The 19,323-nt window shown below is 38.9% G+C and overlaps 2 protein-coding genes across 2 annotated transcripts in view; one reads left to right on the forward strand and one right to left on the reverse strand.

The window, feature by feature from the left end:
* CRIM1 (cysteine rich transmembrane BMP regulator 1) overlaps positions 1 to 19,323 on the forward strand; it is a 1,025,033-nt gene that overhangs the window by 225,724 nt on the left and 779,986 nt on the right. The window lies entirely within an intron of this gene.
* LOC149451208 (uncharacterized) lies at positions 17,663 to 18,547 on the reverse strand. Its single transcript, XM_089690903.1, has one exon. It carries the CDS (start codon positions 18,527 to 18,529, stop codon positions 17,663 to 17,665), a length of 867 nt encoding a protein of 288 aa, XP_089547029.1. The 5' UTR covers positions 18,530 to 18,547.

Raw genomic sequence — 19,323 nt, forward strand, 5'->3', positions numbered from 1 at the left:
ATGGTGTTGTCTGCAATTTTGTTTTTTAATTACATTTTTAGAAATAATGACAAACGTAGTTTTGTGTAGCAGGCATCTAGCCATTTTGCTTTGCTTGTATAATATCCTTCTCAAGACTAGGTGCTGAGATCTGCCCTTTGATTTATCTTATCACCTGCAGAGAGGTCTGAGCTCTTTGCAGATTGTTAATGTGCTTGTGAAGGAATCCTTTGGTCCCCAAATTGATGGGGATTCATTGGCAACCTTCCCATGCAGAGAACTGGCTTTCTACTGTACATTTCTACTGGTGTTCTTGCAGCCAGCATGATAGTATCATCATTGCAGCAATTGGGATTTTATTGTCAGAACAGAGACAGCAGAAGCAAAGCTATGATTTGTATAGGATTGTCCCAGAAACTAGTGAATAAAAGAAAGGGAATAAATGTGGAGTGGTTGTTGAGTTATTGACACTTTTTGTTTCCACTAGCAACAGGAGAAAGGTTTATTGAAAATGTCTGTGTCACCATACAGGAATAAAAAAAAAATTATTTCAGGTACATGACTCCATCAAAAACTCCATTTTCGAAAGCATAGCTGGAGAGAAGTGGTAGTATTGTTTAAATTTATTGTCACTTGAGTCAACAGCATGTTGTAAAACCTTAGAATCATTCACATCAATCTCTGACCCTTCAGCTAATGTTACTTAACAAAGTGCAACCCTGATTTGTGATAGGACTTCAAGTCACTGTGCTTCAGAAGTACTAGCACTTCAGTGTTGGTTGTAAGTGACACAATCCTGTCCTAATCTGAATTCCCAAACTGCCAAATGTATCATTGGGAATAGAAGGCCGCAACCTTTTGGCAGTAGAGGCAGATATATTGTATTTCCCTAATAGTCTATGGCCTTTTTTTTTCCCTTGATTATATCAGTCAGCCATTTTAAATTTTGTAATTGTCAATTGAGTGTAATGCCTCTGGGTAATCTAACATTTGCAAATGTAGACTTTGCTTTGAACGTTGCTTGCAGGAAAACATATCTATGGTATGGAAAACTTAATATTGTATGTGCTATTCACCTTAATAAATAGTACAAAAGGTGCCTTTTAGTGTGGAGGTCCAGTGATGGGCATTTCTCGGAAGAAAGTTATACAAATAGAAACAAAAAAAAGTTTGGATGATCTTTGGAAAATACAATTTATGCACCTAAAAACCCACAGAAGGCAGGAACACAATGAAACATGTGAATCTATATCAACAACATTATTGTTTGTGTTCGTGATACAGATTTACACCCTGCTGTTGTTCTTTTGCCCTCTGATATGTGAGATATGCCCTACTGCTACAGCATTGACCGTATAAAATGCCTGTGGCTGCTTGAAAAAGTGAGTAGAGGTTCAGCCTCTGTGTCAGCGTACCACAAACAAACGTTGATAACATTAAAACAATAGATCATAAAGCTGATCTGTTATCAGATGGCTAAAGATAAATCCTGGGTTACTGAAATAACACCAAGCAGATAACACTACTAGCTATTATTAACCTACGATAGCATTTCATACCTTGAACTGGAGGATACTTGTGATAATTTTGTTTTGCAGCTGCCTTATACTGCCACGCAGTTCTGTGCTGCTGGAGATAACCGCACAAAAAATAAAAGTCCCTGTATGACACTTTAGAATGTGAGGTTCACATTTTAGATGGCATTCAGAAATTGAAAATATTCCCTGGCTACTGTCACAATGCGACAAAACTTGTACCTTTGTTGCCACTTGAAACAATATGCTACACTTCTATTTATTCTCTGTATACAATTACTGCTTGTATTCTTGCACAATAGTTATTTCTACTGATTCTGTATTATAGTTTTTATCATGCAAGGCATCTGCTGTAAAAAAAAAAAATTCCACCTACCAATAAATCATTAACCTGTCCTACAGGTACATATATCCTACAGCCATGCATTTTTAAAATAACATGCAATAATACTAAGTCCACACAGTAGGAGAGTGTTGGCTGACATGGACAGAATAGCGTATGCCTTTTTCAGCCTGATTACGTTTTCCCACTGATGTTCAAGCATGTCTGCAGTAGTCTGTAATAAATTTAGTGGATAGGAATAGTAAGGTGCAGTCACCAGATTTATCCAGCTGGCTACAGATTCCTAGGGATTGACTGAGATGGAGATAGGAAGTAAGTATATGTCAAACTTGGTTGGAAACATTTAGGTCAGAAAATGGTTTCAGGCACAACACAGATGGGTTCAGGCCAATGTTGGTGTCAAGAGATCAAACTTCAGACTAGAGGATAGTGTAGAAACATCGAAGATTGTGGTCTAAGTGCCCGTGTACCTGACTTATACTAACATTTGTATCCCCAAGTATGCATGGCTAAATGCCTTGCCTTGGCTACAGAGCCCTGACCAGCTACGTATACTCGCACTGAGAACTGAGCTCTGTGATTTATAGTTCTTAAGCCAAACTGTATTTGAATCAACACACAAAGTCTAGAGCCTAGGAGTTTTTGTAAATCATCTTTTTATGTTAAGTGTGGGTGAAAGTAGATGCAAAAAAATGACAGGATGTATATCTGTTATTGCATCATCAATCCAAGCAGTATGTTAAAGTGTTAGTAAACCCAGCAACCTGCATTTGCTATATCTGGTCTCCCACAGCACACAGAATATGGAAATGCAATTATTTTAGTAAATATAAACTGCTAAATGCATTTTCTCATCAGCAGTTAGCTGTAGCTGAAGTGTGTAGGAGTTTTCATTTTCCCTTGATTGGCCCTGTGCTGATCACATGTACTCTCCCAAGAAAAAAAAAACTCTAGCTGTACACACAAAACTGAGCAAGTGCAGCTTACCCCAAGGCTCTGTTCCAGGGGTCTCCAAACTTTTGAAACAAAGGTCCAGTTAACTACCCTTCAGTCTTTATGGGGGCTGGACTGTGGTCAGTGGGAGTAGAAAATGCCATGGGCTTGGTTTTCTAAATGGGAGTAAAAAAAATGACATAATTGGTGTCAGTGGGAGAAATAGTATTCCATAATTGGTTTCATAGAAGGAATAATACCCCATAATTGGTGTCAGTGGGAGGAATAGTGCCCGATCACATTGGTGTCAGTGGGAGGAATAGTGCCCTCATAACTGGAGTCAGTGGAAGGAATAGTGCCCCATAATTGGTGTCAGTGGGAGGAATAGCTCCCATCATTGGTGTCAGTGGGAAGAATAGTGCCTCAATCATTGGTGTCAGTGGGAGAAACAGCGCCCCATCATTGGTGTCTGTGGGAGGAAGAGTGCTCCAAGGGCTGGATAAAGGCAAGCAAATGGCCACATCCGGCCTGCGGGCCGCAGTTTGGAGACCCCTGCTCTGTTCTATCAGCAGATGGATTGGATCAGAGAAGACACAATGTGGTGGATTAACCCCTTAGGTTCTACAGTGAGTATAACAAGCATGCTGTACTGCATATACAAACTGATTTTACTGTTCTGGGTTTAGTAACACTTTAAGTGAAAAATTTGGGTTGTAACTTTATTATAATCCTTTGGGATTTGAAAGCAAAATGCTCACATTAATTCCTTAAAGAGCACCTTGATGCCTTTTTGTTGTGGATCTTACTGCATCTTCTTCACAGTGTTTAACCTGCTGTCTAAGATAGGCCATAGATTATGCAATTTGCTTTCCTTCAACTACGTTTGAAGGATAGAATAACGCTCAATTCCCCCATCAATGCAATCCGTGTTGGTGGGGTTATCCCTCCCATTGCACTATTGTATTCTAACAGTGGGAGGTTTCCCAGCCATCAAAATACAATGATCACTGCTGGTGGCTACAGCCGCCGGAAGGGATCGTATGGAAAAAAACCCAGATAGGCTGGTTGTACTGACGTTGATTGGGAGCGAGCATGCATGAGTGCCCCCAGCGCAGCCAGCTTGCTCTGGTGGCACTCAACAGGGGGGAGGAACCAGGAGCGCTGGCTGGGGACCCAAGAAGAGGAGAAGATTTGGGCTGCTCTGTACAAAATCATTGCACAGAGCTGGTAAGTATACATATTATTAAAAAAAATCTGAACCTTTAGGCTCCATGCACACTAGCCTTTTTTTTTAAGCTAAAAAAAAGCTGGATAAAAAGCACTGGTAATAGTGTTTTTAGTATTGTTCAGAAGTGTTTAGGAGCATTAGCATTTTATTAATGTTTTTGCAGTACATGTAGAAAAAAAAGAAAAAAGCTGTTTTAGTAGCGTTTAGCAGTGTTTGACATTTTTTTGCTGGAAAAACGCTCCAAAAAACTCTACAAAAACAATTTTCTTTGTGCTCCTAGATGCTGAAGCTCAGAAAATGCTAATAGCCTAACATAGCGTGCTCATAGGATAGGATAATACTATTTAGCTTCTATGAGCAGAAAAAAATTCTAATAACACCTTTTAGCTTTAGACTCCATGCCCACTGGCCTTTTTTAAGCTCTAAAAATGCTGGTTTTTAAGAAGCGTTCTAGTACCACTCAGAAGCGTTTAGGAGCGTTTTGACAGTATTTGTAGAGGAAAAAATAAAAAAGCTAGAAAAAAGCTGTTAGGAATGTTTTAGTAGCATTTAGGAGCATTTTAGTGTTTTTTCTGCTGGAAAAAGGTTCCGAAAACTCTATAAAAACTATTTTTTTTTCTGCTCATAGACGCTGAAGCTCAGAAAATGCTAATAACCTAAAATACTGTGCATGGACACATAGGATAACACTATTTAGCTTCTAGGAGCTTAAAAAAAGCTAGTGTGCATGGAGCCTTAGTGTCACTTTGAGCTTGTATTTCTTTTTACGTTTTCCTTGGCTCCTTATCTACTATTTGAACTATCCTTCCATTCAGTCTGGGGTCGATTTTTCTTCTGTGGCTATGTCCAGGGAGGTTGCCAACACTCCCATGAATCTGAAACTTTAAAACATTTGCAACTGGACTCACAAGAGCCAATGAAGCTGCTTGGACAAACAGCAGAATGAATACTTTTCTACCTTTAAATTGCTTGACTTGCTGATTACAACATTGAAGACCTGTGATGCTAATTATTTTCTAGGGGTGGCAACAAACCTGTTCAGGCCAATTTAGAATATCTTTCTAGAATAAGCAATAATTTATCTCTTTTCACACTTTCTTTGCTTTATTGTATGACATACCAAAGGCATGCAGGTATACATGAGACAATTTCTTTTAATTTCAGCAGACATTCATTTCAAAAGGAATAAAGCATTGGTTCAATGAGCTGGAAGGATACCAACCAATTTTGTTCATGTTTATGTTTAGGTATTACATCTGTGTGTTTAGCAATTTGCCTGGCATTTAGCTTTAATAGGATCCTGCATAGTTAATATAAATGATAGTTATATTTTATTTATTACAGGTACTTATATAGCGCCATCAACTTACGCAGCAATTTCCATATATATTGTACATTCACATCAGTCCCTAACCCTCAAGGGGTGTACAATCTGAAGTCCCTAACTTACATGCACATACTAGGGCCAATTTAGACAGAATCCAATTAACCTACCAGCATGTCTTTGGGGTGGGTAAGAAAATCCGAGTACACAGAGGAAACCCACGCAGGCACAGGGAGAACATGCAAACTCCAGGCAGGTGGTGCTGTTATTAGGATTCGAACCAACGCCCCTAGCACTACCAGGTGGATGTGCTAACCACTCAGCCACTGTGCTGCCAGATAAACATTGCTTATGCTGAAGTATACTGTAGATATTTCTATATGGTTCTGCAGCAAACATTTGTTATGATGCATTGGTCATCTGGAGTGTTTTTGGTTCCAAACTGAAAACCCAAGTTTGTGGGTATAGGTATGCCACCTTCCACAAGCCTGTGCACCTAGCTTGAGCAATCAATCAATCATTAGACCCAAACTGTGATATGTGAAGGGGAGCCAGTCTACGTTTTTGTAAATATCATCTTTGAGAAAGTTGATATCAAATAGGAGCTTTGAGAGCAGCTGCAGCAGTCTGGGAAGGGAGTTGTAAAAAAATGCTGAGGTGCTCAGGAAGCTTATGATGCCTGCTCTCCACTGGCATTAGTTTATATTGTTTGTCTTTAGTATACATTTATTTGAACGGCGTGGTCTAACCAATCCCAGCATTCTACAAAAAACATTACTGTAATATAAAGACGACATAAAGTGGAGCTACACTGTATCTGAGCACCAGAAATCAAAAATGCTACTTAATTCATTGTTAATATTCAGAGCAAACTCCCCCTTCCATCCATGTTTCCATGCTTTATTTTGCTGAGAAATCATTTTGAAAAACATCCCCTAACATTTCTGGCAGTGGCCATCTTATGTAAGGGCAGATGATTCATGTAGCATTTTTTTACTGGAATTAATATACCCTTAGCTTAGGCATCATTTGCCTAGGCATGGAAACCAAAAAGTAACTGAAAAAATGTAAAACAAATGTTTAAAACATGTAAATATGATCTACTTTCCTATCTATTTGCTAATGCTATCAACATAAGGATTAAAAACAGTCAATGTTGATTGAGAGAGTGAAGTTCCAGTTTAATATCTTATTGTTCACAGAGTCTTGGTGTATATCAGTTGCATTGTGTCAAAGGTAATAGACATTCAATAGCTTTCGGCTCCCAAGAATACCAACCCTTTTCAGGAATCAGAGTATGAAATGGTATGAGGCTAATTTACTGAGCTTGGCAACAGATGCTTCTGGTGGTGAATTAATTTTAAAGCATTTTGAAAAAATATTTTGTGGTATTGGCTAGTGAAACTATCCTGCTTGTCAACATATGCTACCAAAATAGTATACAGTAACATATCATAATGTAGTAACAAGGTGGTTTACATAATAAATAAGGTATGAAATCTACATCTCATTTTCATTTGCATGATAAAAGTGCCTGTATGAAGAGCATACAAAGCAGATGACTAAATACATGCCATTTTCTGTTTGCGCATTGTTTTTGAAATCCTTGGGATGTAATTGCTGTATGAAACAAAACTTAATTGCTGCTGTAAAAAAAAACACTTAAAGCTGGACTTCAGGCAGACTAGTAAATACTGTATACATTTGAATTGCGTATATCAAATCTGTTTAACCTGTCAAACAATCTGTATTTCTGTCCAGTTCTGAAATGTACACATCCTTGCTAGACTGCACAGCCTGTTTGGTGACCTGAATGTTCTCTGCTACATATGAGCATTGATATGCCACCTTCCCTTCCACTGACAGTGGTGTCCTAATGTACATCTATATGGAATAGAAGAGGCAATTTGTGTAACACAATAGCCAACCCTACTAGCCATTCACTGTTACTATTCACTGGTTGCAAGGTCGTAAAGCAAACCTAACACTACCTTTACCCTCCCTGACTGGGCTAAATTGTCCTCCATATGTGTCTCACATGCTCCCCTCCCAAACACTGCAGCTCAGAGGGGTTCAGCAATGTTGGCAATTTTGTCCATCCCTAAAGTAGTGGGCAGGACTAGGTGTGGCCAGGTGCTGACAAGCTACAGGCTTGTCGGACAATAGTGGCAATACTGATAGCTACGTCCTTCTGTAGCATCTTTTCAGTCCACTGTAGTGGCAACTCTGCTCTAAATTCAGTAGTGGTGCGGCATCGTTATCATGTCATCACAGAAAACTGAATTAGGTGGACTTCACTGGCAGGCTCAACAGGTATTTGTGCCACTTTGCATGGGAACAAAGATGAAACTGTAAGTGCAGTTGCACTTATAATGCTGCAGTACATGTTTTTATAGGAGACAATAGTTCTATTTTAAACACAATTTTATACCTGTAGAAAGATTTAATTGGTACATGACAAGTGGCTATTATATGCACTACTGTAAAATGTGGCTATTTGTGGTATATGGCAAAAAAAGAAACTCATATTACAGATGCAAGATATAGTCACATGCAAGATATAGTCACATAAAGATGCATAGAGGTCCTGTGCCTTCTTTTTAATATCCCCTTTGTCCCCAGATAGGTTCTGCAAGCATGAAATCCCCTCCTAGATGGTTTGAATTAGACCTGTATAACTGGATATTACATTTACTTTAACATCTTTGCTGGAACGAATAATTAAAAATAGTACAGGCAGAAAAACTGTTTCTAATACATGCTCTTACAGGCACCAACAGGGCTGCTGAAAGGTATCCTAGGCATTTTGGTCATGTAAAGTCTCCAAAAGGCAGATCTCAGGTTTTCTTATCAACCCCTTCAGCATAGCTCATTGGCCTAGAATTTTTGGAGGTGTGATCAGCGCCAAGACTGTTAAAGTGGAACTAAACTATCCTATCCTTTATAGTGAAGGAATGTGCCATCTTAGCCTCTGTTTGGATCTGCAGTTGCCTTGGTGCTGCACTATGATCAGCTATGACACCAACCATTTGAGGGCTTGAAAGTTCAGTGAGAGCAAACCTAAGCACACTGGCAACTGTGGCAGTTATCACCAGAGGCATGCCTTGAGTGTTGGGGTAACTTTGGACATGCGTCTAAATCTTCCTTGCCTCTAAAGCCTGATTCAGATCGCACTCCAGAGGCTAATGACAATTAAAAAGCGATGAGACATTTTCTCACTGCCTGTTGTAACCCTGGTTTTGCCGACAATCGCACTGCATAAGTTTGTAGGGCTTGTGCAGCACTCCCCCACTTGCTAGTTTGTGAAGTGTTCAGTGGGCCTGCCGGCTGCCAATCGCTACATGTCAGCTGAGCTTTGCCACAGACACCTATTGCAGCTTAAGTGGGTATGTTAGCAGCTAGCAGAAGCGTGGCTCAACTGCACATTTTTGCCCCCTGCCCCAACCGCAGGTCTAACCAAAGTCTGATTTGGGAAGCCTTTAAACCGTTGGGATTAGTTTCAATGTAAAGCCTCAAATACCTCCCTGGCCAACATGACATAACGTTCTGTGTATATTCTGAAACATCCTGCAAAGAGTACGGTAAGAAGCCTTTATGACAGAAGAGACATAGCATGTCTCTTCTGCAATAAAAAAAATCTTAAATTTAAATTTCAAGGTTAAGTTATACTTTAAGGCTGTTTTTATGTAGCTTAAACTCTTTGCCTGCTGGAGCCTTTTTCCCCCTTTTTTATTGCATGCATGTTATTATGCACATTTTAGGTCTGCAGATTACTTAGAACCCCTGAAATATTCTATATTTTCAGAAAGTGAATAAATAGTGGCTGTTGTATTTTTTGATGTGTTTTATTTGAAAAACAAAAAGCTCAAATTTTGGTGCACGCAAACACAATACAATACAGGGAAGGGGAGAGGGGTGTTATTTTATGAAATTTTAATTTTATAAACTTTTTTTTTTATCTTAATCTGCTATCAGAAGGCTTATAAGTGCCCATGTGATAACATAGTGCAGGTTCTCTTTAAGGGAGATAAGGGTCTATTAGACCCTTTGGGGTTTATTTACTAAAGCTGGAGAGTCCAAAATCAGACTCCCTTCTGCATAGAAACCAATCAGCTTCCAGGTTTCATTGCCAAAGCTTCATTGAACAAGCTGAGGTTAGAAGCTGATTGGTTTCTATGCAGAAGGGAGTCTGATTTTGGACTCTCCAGCTTTAGTAAATAAACCCCTTAATGTCACTTCTGTGCTGAAAGGGAGAAGTGGCCCTACTAGGCCAAACCTGAGTACACAGATCAATCAGTTAAGTACTTGCTCTGTTTACCTTTAAAGCATCCTCTTACTGACTTACCAGACCTGCCTTGAATGTCACATGTGTAATTGTTCCCAAGCAGCAGCAACATCCCAGATGCAGGTGTTTACGCTAACGTATTAGGCCCCTTTCACATTGGTTGGACTCCATTAGCAGATGTGCCTACCCAGTTGGGTGGGTATCTGTCCACTGATCTCTGCTGAGCAGGAGGATGACAGGTCTGTGTCTGCTCCACTTATGCAGAGTAGACCCAGAACACAGCCCACATTCCTCTATAGGCTATCGGATGTAAACGGGCCGCCTGTTTTTAGTGGATTGGATGCAGGCGGGTGTAAACGGAAACACGGTTTGATTGGGTTCCCCTGAAAAATGGACAGACGGACCCTATTGGTCCGCCTGTGTGAAAGGGGCCTTAAACTCTGTTCTTGACTCCATCCTTTCTGAGAGATTCTTATTTGAAAGCCCTCTCTGGTCTTCTGTACCTAGGTGTCATTGTCCAAATTTCTGTGGCAACACCGTTTCTAAGATTTTTTTTCTAACCTAAGTGTCCATTTCTCTTTTAGGCGGCAGTGTTAAAACAACCACCTAAAAATTCCTATGTCCTTTAATGGACTCCAAGAAGTTAAGTAGAAAAACTATTATTTGTGTATTTATTTTTGGAAGGAAGCTTGCAAACTGTTTAAACACCATACATCAGCAAAATGAAGACAGAGGAAGACAGAGCTACACATAAAATATACTGGGCTTTTAGATGTGAGGGTTGATGTGCTGAGAATGAAATTACCGATGTGAAGCAGGGCAGTCTAACCAGAGACACTTTTTGTTCTGTTCAGCATTACTGTGCTGCTGAAAATGTGTGGCAGATAACTTTCTGATATTACATACTGTCGATTGCTCTTACTCACTGTGCCTGAGGAAAAAAAAGAGCGCTGTAGCTGTAAATGTCTTATGTGGTGGATTATCACAAAACCTTAGCATTTTCTTTCATTAACTATTTTTACACCCGAAATTCCAGCCAAAAAATGAAAAATGATGGTCCTTAAGAGCTAACGAACCATTACAGATAGCTCTTAATTAACACCACAATGGATTATTGGCTACTACCCTGGAGTAAGGTCAGACCAATGTTTCTGTAATTTCCAGTTTTCTTAAAAGAGAATCTATTTTTAATGGCCTGTACTACAAAACTAACAAAAAAAACCCCAGATTTATCTGCTATTTAGTAAATGTGTATATGTATTTTTTATATTACTGGTCAAATAGACCCTTGTATCAGTTTGCTGAACTCGCCTGTTCTGAGTTCAAACCAATTTGTTTCTCACCTGTTATAAGATTTGCCTGGGAAAATTAAAGGATAACTTCAGCTTTTGGCAAAATATAATAAATGCACATTTGTTTTTTTCAGGGGATTTATTATTTTTTGTTGCAGGAGTCTGTAAAGCATTGTACCAGCTGTCAGCAGATCGCTGAAACAATGCAGGTCTTCTGCAGACCTGTATGTATATTTGCTTGCCCGTACATCCCGTACAAGCAAGCCGATAAACTCTGGCAGGAAGAATCAATGAATTACTACAGTACTCACAGCATTGTTAGTTCATTGAGAACTATAAGCCGACACCTGCTAAGGCTGTTGGGACTTGTAGTTTTCTCATTCACAGTGGCTGTCAAGGAGCCAGGAGGAGCCAGCCCTTTCATAACATGTCACATGTTACACCCCGAATATGGGTGGAACATGTAACAGGTTATGAAAGGTGAACTTCTCCTTTAAAATCATTTTGTTGCAGTTGAAAGTTTTATTTATTTTTTAATTCGTTAATTATGAATGGCTGTTCACTCAATTGCTAACACGGTTTCTTTTTACCATGAGGGAAGTTGTCTTAGTGCAAACCTTACTTTAATGTACTGTATATAATAACATTGTGCAGATTCTCATATTAAAACTACAGAAAAGCTATATTTCATTCCTCAGTGACTTGCAGTTAAAATTTTATAAACAGATACTGTATGTGCATTTAAATAAAGAACCTTGATATGTCTGTGGAAATATATTAAGCTGAAAAACAACAGTATTGGTATCTTTGCAGAAACATTGTTGGCAGGAGTACACCTGGGAATTTCTCTCATACTATATCTTTGTTTCTCATTTGGATGTATATATATATTTGTGAGTTTTGACATATGTTTGATACAATGGGATTTGGTGCTCATAAGAAAAAAATAATGGAACTTGATGTAACAAGTGAAAAGACATCAATCTACAATAATCTAATTGTAAAGCTGTTATAATACAGAAATATTAAAACCGTAATACTATGGCAATAATAAAACTGAAAAGTGGGGGCATTTACTTTGATTTCATAGGTCCTTGAGAGACTTTATTTTACAATGCATTGCAAAAGTATTACTACCTCTCCACCTCCTACTCCCACTTCTTTGGTGTTTTTACCTTTTTTTTATTGCATTGCAACCTGGAATTAATTTTTTTTTTTTTGAGGCTTTGAAACCCCTAAATAATGTGGTCAGACCAATTTACTTCAGAAGTCCCATACTGTAATTAGATAATTACTTAGGGTCTGCCTGTGTGCAGTCAGAGTGTTGCACGATCATCATGCTGATGTTAATGTCAGCATAAATAAAAGGCCCCATGAAGAAAAGGCTGCCCACTACAACTCGCAGACTGGACAAGAAGGGCATTAATCGCAGATGCTGTACACTCCACAGCAATTGCTTTTATTTTTTATCCAGTCTTACATTAAGTAAGACTGGACAAAAAATAAAAGCAATTGCTTGGAAAAAAAATATACATTTGTAGTTTGCCAAACAGCAAGCAGTGTCAGACTTCCCAAACACATGGAAGAAAGTTCTCAGGTCAGATGAGACTAAAATTTAATTTTCTGGCCACTATGTGTGGCACAAACCCAAAAATTCCCAGCACCCTAAGAATACTATCTCCTCAGTGAAGCATGGTGGTGGTAGCATCATTCTGTGGGGATGCTTTTTATAGACAGAGACAAACAAACTGGAAAAATTACACTAAGGGCTCTTTCAAACTGAAACGTATGATGCAACAAAATGGGAAAAATGCCAGGCAGGGGATAACTTTAGCAAGGCTCCATTCTTTTTAACATATGCTTTTATTCTCAGAGAATAGGTGCAGGAACTCCCCACCTTTTGAGTCACCCTTTGTCTCTGCCCCCTACCCACTTTCCAGTACCATCTCTTTTAAAGAATTCAGAGCCAAGTATCATTTTGTGCTGCTAAGTAATTTGTATGTAATGTGTTAATGATAACTAGAAAAGCAGTAAAATTCAGTAGATCCCCTGCAGCCAGCAACAATAGACCCCCCACATGACAATAGACTCCTCCCCCAGCAACAGTGGACCCCCACAACAAAATACCACCCCCACAACAATAGATTCACCCCAGCAATCATAGACCCCCAGCAGCAAAAACAGATCTCCCAGCAGCCAATATCAATAGTCCCTCCCAGCAACAACTGACCCCCCAGCAACATAAGACACCCCTCCCCCCACAGCAACAATAGACCCTCCATGCAAAAATAGAATCCCAACAGTGAAAACAGACCCTCCAGCACACCCCAGCACCCCTTTCCATTACATACTGTACATTCAGTGCTGTAGGTTCCGGAACTATGTTCCCCCTCGTTCCTGATTAAAAAAAAGCCCTGCTTTTTAATAGTTTATATTTTGGGGCTGATTTCAGAAGATAAGCAGTGAAAGCAATTAGGATTATTCACTAACAAACATCACTTTAAAGCAATAAAAACAAGTAAAGCAATAAACAAGTATTTGTTTATATGGATTACTAATAATATAATATTATGTATATATTTGTGTGCAGATAGATAGATAGATATAGATATATCAGGGCTTACAATTTCGAGTCTAGACCTACTAGCCAGGCACAAACCTTACTCTCCACTAGTTGGCGCACCCAACCTTGCCCAGGACCGTCTCCAACCCCACCCTGGCCCGCCCCAACCCCGCCCCCAGCCCTGCCCCGACCACACCCCCTTAAAGCTTATGTTTTTCTTTAGAATAAAGAGTCCAAAATATAAAACTGTATACAGTAATTTTTTTTCCCAGCTCCCCTGTACTCCATTATAGTGATATGACGTGTGTACAGTATGTATATCCCAGCTCCCCTATACTCCATTATAGTGATATGACATGTATACAGTAATCATTATTGTATACATGTCATATCACTATAATGGAGTACAGGGGAGCTGGGATATAGATTACTGAATAATGTATATCCCAGCTCCCCTGTACTCCATTATAGTGATATGACATGTATACAGTACTTACTCCTTGAGTCCCCCGCGGCGGTGGAGAGGGTGTCTCCTCTCAGTGGAGGAGAGCTGACCTCTCCTGCACCTGTTCCCTCAGTGGTGGTGCCGAAGAAACCGGAACTCGGCTTCACAATGAGGCTTGGAGCGCAGCCACTCCAGCATCTGTGCTCGCCGCTAGAGAATTTCTCCTCTCTTTGGGCGAGCGGCTTTTTCAAGCCCTGGATATATTAAATCTAATGTAATTTATTTGGATTTTTTTATACAGTGTATTCATTTATGAAGGACATTATTATGGTTTCCAAATTATTCATCATCACTTAAACAGCATTGTTATTCTACATAAGCCTTGTAATTCTTGTAATCACACACTTACAATGACATATGAGAACGTGCTAGAGTTTGCAACTTTTAGTTGAGAAGATTTGTTATATTTGTCACTGAGATTATTTATTTTATTTTTTTTACTGAGAGACATCCAAGGTCATATAGGAAAAATGTTACAAATATATTTTATCCAAACCAAATTTGTCAAACATTTTTTCACAAACATATATCCATCCACATATTCCGCTTTGAAAACATTACCATAGGCATTATCGATTTTATTTAGCCAGTGATGGTAGATCCAAATTTGTGAAAATCATGGTAGCTTTTAAGAGGATGACTATTTTTCATTTTTTTTTTCTTCAGCAGTTAGACAACACTTTGGTTCTTTTTACTGTTCCAATCAGATTCACCAGTCAGTTTTCCAGGCAAATCTGAATGGAAGCTCAGTTTTAGTCTGTGAGCAAACGGATGTATATGGACGTCATGCATTCATTTACATTCCATTATCTCTGAGTTTGTCAAGGTCTGAAAAAAAAATGAAAAATGTTGCATACTTTTCTGTTTTTCTGGAACTAAATGTGATGAATCAGAGGTAAAAGAATGTAAACAGATGCAAATCTGTTTACATTTGCCTGCCCATAGACCTAACATTGGTCAGTCAAGTTCTGTTTGTTCATGAAAGTGACATCCGTTATGTTATGCTCTGAATCTGTAGGGGACTGTTCAAGGATTTCCTGCTGATCAGAACTGACCCTGTTTGTGTGATTACATGATTTTGGAGCTGAACCAGTGCTTGGGCAATTGATACAATGAGTTTGATTTACTCAAACTGGAGAGTGCATAATCTGGTGCAACTGTGCATGGTAGCCAATCAGCTTCTAACTTCAGCTGGAAGCTGATTGGTTTCTATGCACAGCTGCACCACATTTTGCATGCTCCAGTCTTAGTAAATCAACCCCATTATGTAGCCTTCATACATGCCATTAATATCAGTGATTCCTATAGGCCCTATAAGAGAACAAGACAATCCACTTCATAAATAGAACATTGTTGTGTGTGTGTGTATGTATATACTGATGGCATTGGTTACAGAAGGATTTCTAAAATTCTGAATATCCAGGGGGCACTTTTTGGGCCATAATCTGGAAGTGGAAAGAACATAATTTCACCATAAACGGGCCGCGGCCAGGTGCTCCTCGGCAAGATTTCTAACAGAGGAGTGAAAAGAATTATCAAAAGAGTTGTCCAACAGCCAAGGACCACTTGTGGAATGCATCAGAAAGACCTGGAATTAGCAGGTACAATTGTTTCAAATAAAACAACAAGTAATGCACTCAACCGCCATGGCCTGTATGCACACTCACCATGTAAGACTCCATTTCTGAAGAAAAAGCATGTTAAAGCTCATTTAAAGTTTGCTGCACAACATTTAGACAAGCCTGTGAAATACTATGAGAATATAGTCTGGTCAGATGAGACCAAAATTGAAATCTTTGGATGCCATAATACACACCATGTTTGATGGTCAAATAGCACTGCACCTCACCCCAAAAATGCCATACTAACAGTGAAGTTTGAAGGTGGGAACATCATGGTGTGGGACTATTTTTCAGCGTACGGTACTGGCAAACTTCATGTCATTGAAGGAAGGATGAATGAAATAATGTACCAAGACATTCTTGATAAAATTCTGCTGCCATCTACCAAGATGATGAAGATGAAACAAGGGTGGACATTTCAGCAAAACAATGATCCCAAATACAAAGCCAAGGAAACTTTCAATTGGTTTCAAAGAAAGAAAATAAAGCTGCTAGAATGGCCCAGCCAATCACCTGACTTGAATCCAACAAAAAATCTATGGAACGATCTAAAGATTAGAGTTCATAGAAGAGGCCTGTGGAACCTTCAAGATTTAAAGACTGTTTATGTGGAAGAATGGGCCAAAATCACACCTGAGCAATGCATGCACCTAGTTTCTCCATACAGGAGGAGTCATTACCAGCAAAGGATTTTGTACTCAGTATAAAATAAATTTCAATTGGCATGTTCAATACTTTTTCCCTGTGTCATTCCATTTTATTAGACATAACGTAATTTATGAACATATTTGTTTTGGTTTCTTATATGTATGGATTGCATGGGTTATTACCGACGTGGTAAAAATTTAATGTCAATAGCAGCTTTAGAAATATATTTACTGAGAGAAATGGTGATGTGTTCAATACTTATTTTACCTGCTGTATGTGTGCGTGTGTGTGCGTGTGTATATATATATATATATATATACACACACACACACATACAGAAGCAGCATTCAGTGATTAATAATAAAAATGTGAAAAATATACAAATCACAAATAATAGCGCAAACCAAATCACACAACTAAATATAACCACCACCAAATAAGTGCATATTAATAGTGCAAACAAAAAATCAATAAATAGGGAATCTCAATATAGTCCATTCAGAAAAGTCCATATAAACATGATCCTCAGTAAATGAAGTAATGAGATCCTCCTTCATAAGCAATGTGGTATTCAGTGCTCAAAAACACCCCATCAAAATGCACACTCACCATGTGCTAGTAATTAACCAGCATGTTAGTATATATCCAGCATTCACCAAACAGGCTTCAAAGGACGATCTTCATGTGTTGGTAATTACTCAGCATACTACTATGTATCCAGCATATCACCAAACAAACTTCAGAGAAGATGCTCTCATATCCAGATTAGCACATGTGGGTAAAGAAAATACTCGCCATAGTGCAGTATCATCCAACAAATTTATTGCCAAACAAACCCCCCTTAAAATCACACTCACAATGAGCAAATAAAAACAAGGCGTTTTGTTATATCAGAGCTCCAGTCTCTGCATCCTGTGTCTCACCAGCCAGCCAGCATTCAAGATGGTAATAGCGCGATCACGTGATCTGGACCCGTGCATCAGCATGAGTAGTGACATCACAGGAAGGCCACAGCTGATGCGTTTCGTCCAATGACTTCTTCTGAGGGAATGGTGAGCTCTCAATAAAGAGCACTTATATAGACCCAAATGTCTCCTAATTGGCCCAATCTCAAAAAACACCTGAGGGTGCATCATTATCACTAGGTAGAATTCAATCTAAATGAACTCCGGATCACCTGATCACAATAGCACCATCTTGTGTTCAAAAATAAATATAGCATCAATATAAACATAATTAAAAAATATATTGAAAATGAAACTAAATGATCATAAAAAATTATATAAATACATTCCAAAATTACATAAATAATATTGCAATAAAGATTAAAATAATATAAATATAAATCAATAAAAAAACAGAACATACAACTTATATAATAGATCATATAACATGAACAAATTAATCATAAATCACTTATAAAACAATTTAAGTCCAGTTCGACATTTAGACCCCCAGGAGATAAAGCCTCAGTCAAATAAATCCATTTCGTTTCACATTTTGACAGTTCCCTAACTCTATTAGAACCCCCCCACGCTTTAGGAACGGATTCAATGGCCCAGAATTTGATATTAGTTGGCTCACAATTATGGTATCTCTTAAAGTGTAAAGATACACTATGGTACTTATACCCCTTACTGATATTCCTTATATGTTCAAGTACCCTAACCTTAAGCTGTCGCTTAGTCCTTCCAATGTAAATATGGCCACAAGGACATTCTAAACCGTATACTACATGGGTAGAGTTGCAAGTAAGAAAGGAGGAAATATCAAATTCCCTTTGATTAGAATTAGAGGTGAATCTGAGCAATCCCCTAAATTTATGTTTAACCACATTACATGCAGTGCACCTCCTACATGAATAAAAGCCTTTTTTATTACTAAACATATTCAAAACCCTTGGTGGATCCAAAATTTTATGAACAATTCTATCACCAATAGTGGTCGCCTTCCTATAAATAAACACTGGTTTCTCCGGGATAACACTCCCTAATATCTTATCAAGCTTCAAAACATGCCAGTGTTTCTGAAAAATATCCTCAACCGCCTTATATTGTATATGGTAATTAGAAATAAACCCCCACTGATGTCTATTATCTGTGACCCGTTTTGGCTTATCCGCCAGCAACTGGTCCCTGGGAATAAGCTGAACCTGGTCCACTATACCCTCAAGTTGATCAGCCTTATAACCCTTATCCACAAATCTTTCAACCAGAATATCCGCTTGAGCACGAAATGCACTAACCTGACTGCAATTCCTCCTCACTCTCATAATCTGACCCTTAGGGATATTCCTTAACCAATGGGGGTGATGACCACTAACTGTTGGCAAATAACTGTTCCTGTCAGTGGGCTTAAAATACGTTTTGGTGAGCAGCTTATCATTCACCCTCAAAATAGTAAGATCCAAGAAATGTACTGCTTCAGCGCTGTATTGGTAATCCAGCCTAATATTGTTCGGATTATTATTCAAACCTTCCAAGAAACCAACTAATCCTTCTTCATCCCCAGCCCAGATCATAAACATATCATCTATAAATCTCTTGTATAGCAATACCTGCTCATGTTGATGGTTAAAGACAAATCTGTCCTCCCATTCTGCCATGAACAGGTTTGCAATACTGGGTGCAAAGCGAGCTCCCATTGTTACGCCCCTCTTCTGGGAGAAAAAAGCTTGCATAGATAGTACACATTAAGTTAGAACTTTTTTTATTGCTATGTTCCCCATCAATTCCTTTTTTCTACATTTATTTGACAGATTAGAACAGGGGTCAGCAACCTGTAGATCTCAGCCAGGTGACTGATAGATCTCAGTCTTGGCTTGCTGACATGCCATCCCAGAGCATCAAACAGAGTGCAATGCAGAGGAACTAAGTTGGAGCTGTAGTAGAGAGCAAGAGCCGCATAAGTTGTCTCCTCTGTTGTGGTTGGTGGGTGTAGCACTAGCCAAGCATGACCCATTCAAGGGAATGAGTCCGCTCTGGAATTACCCTGTAACCTTGTGCAGTACAGCAAACAAGGGTTTAAACGGCGGCGTGTTGCTTTCTCACCACCTGCTTTAAACCC

The sequence above is a fragment of the Staurois parvus genome, unplaced genomic scaffold, assembly GCF_062004578.1.
Source record: "Staurois parvus isolate SC_StPar_1 unplaced genomic scaffold, SC_StPar_1.0 ptg000546l, whole genome shotgun sequence".
In the NCBI taxonomy this organism is placed as follows: Eukaryota; Metazoa; Chordata; class Amphibia; order Anura; family Ranidae; genus Staurois; species Staurois parvus.

Bases quoted from the DNA above. Each gene is read 5' to 3' on its own strand.
- LOC149451208 (XM_089690903.1), bottom strand. From the start codon at position 18,529: ATGAGAGTGAGGAGGAATTGCAGTCAGGTTAGTGCATTTCGTGCTCAA.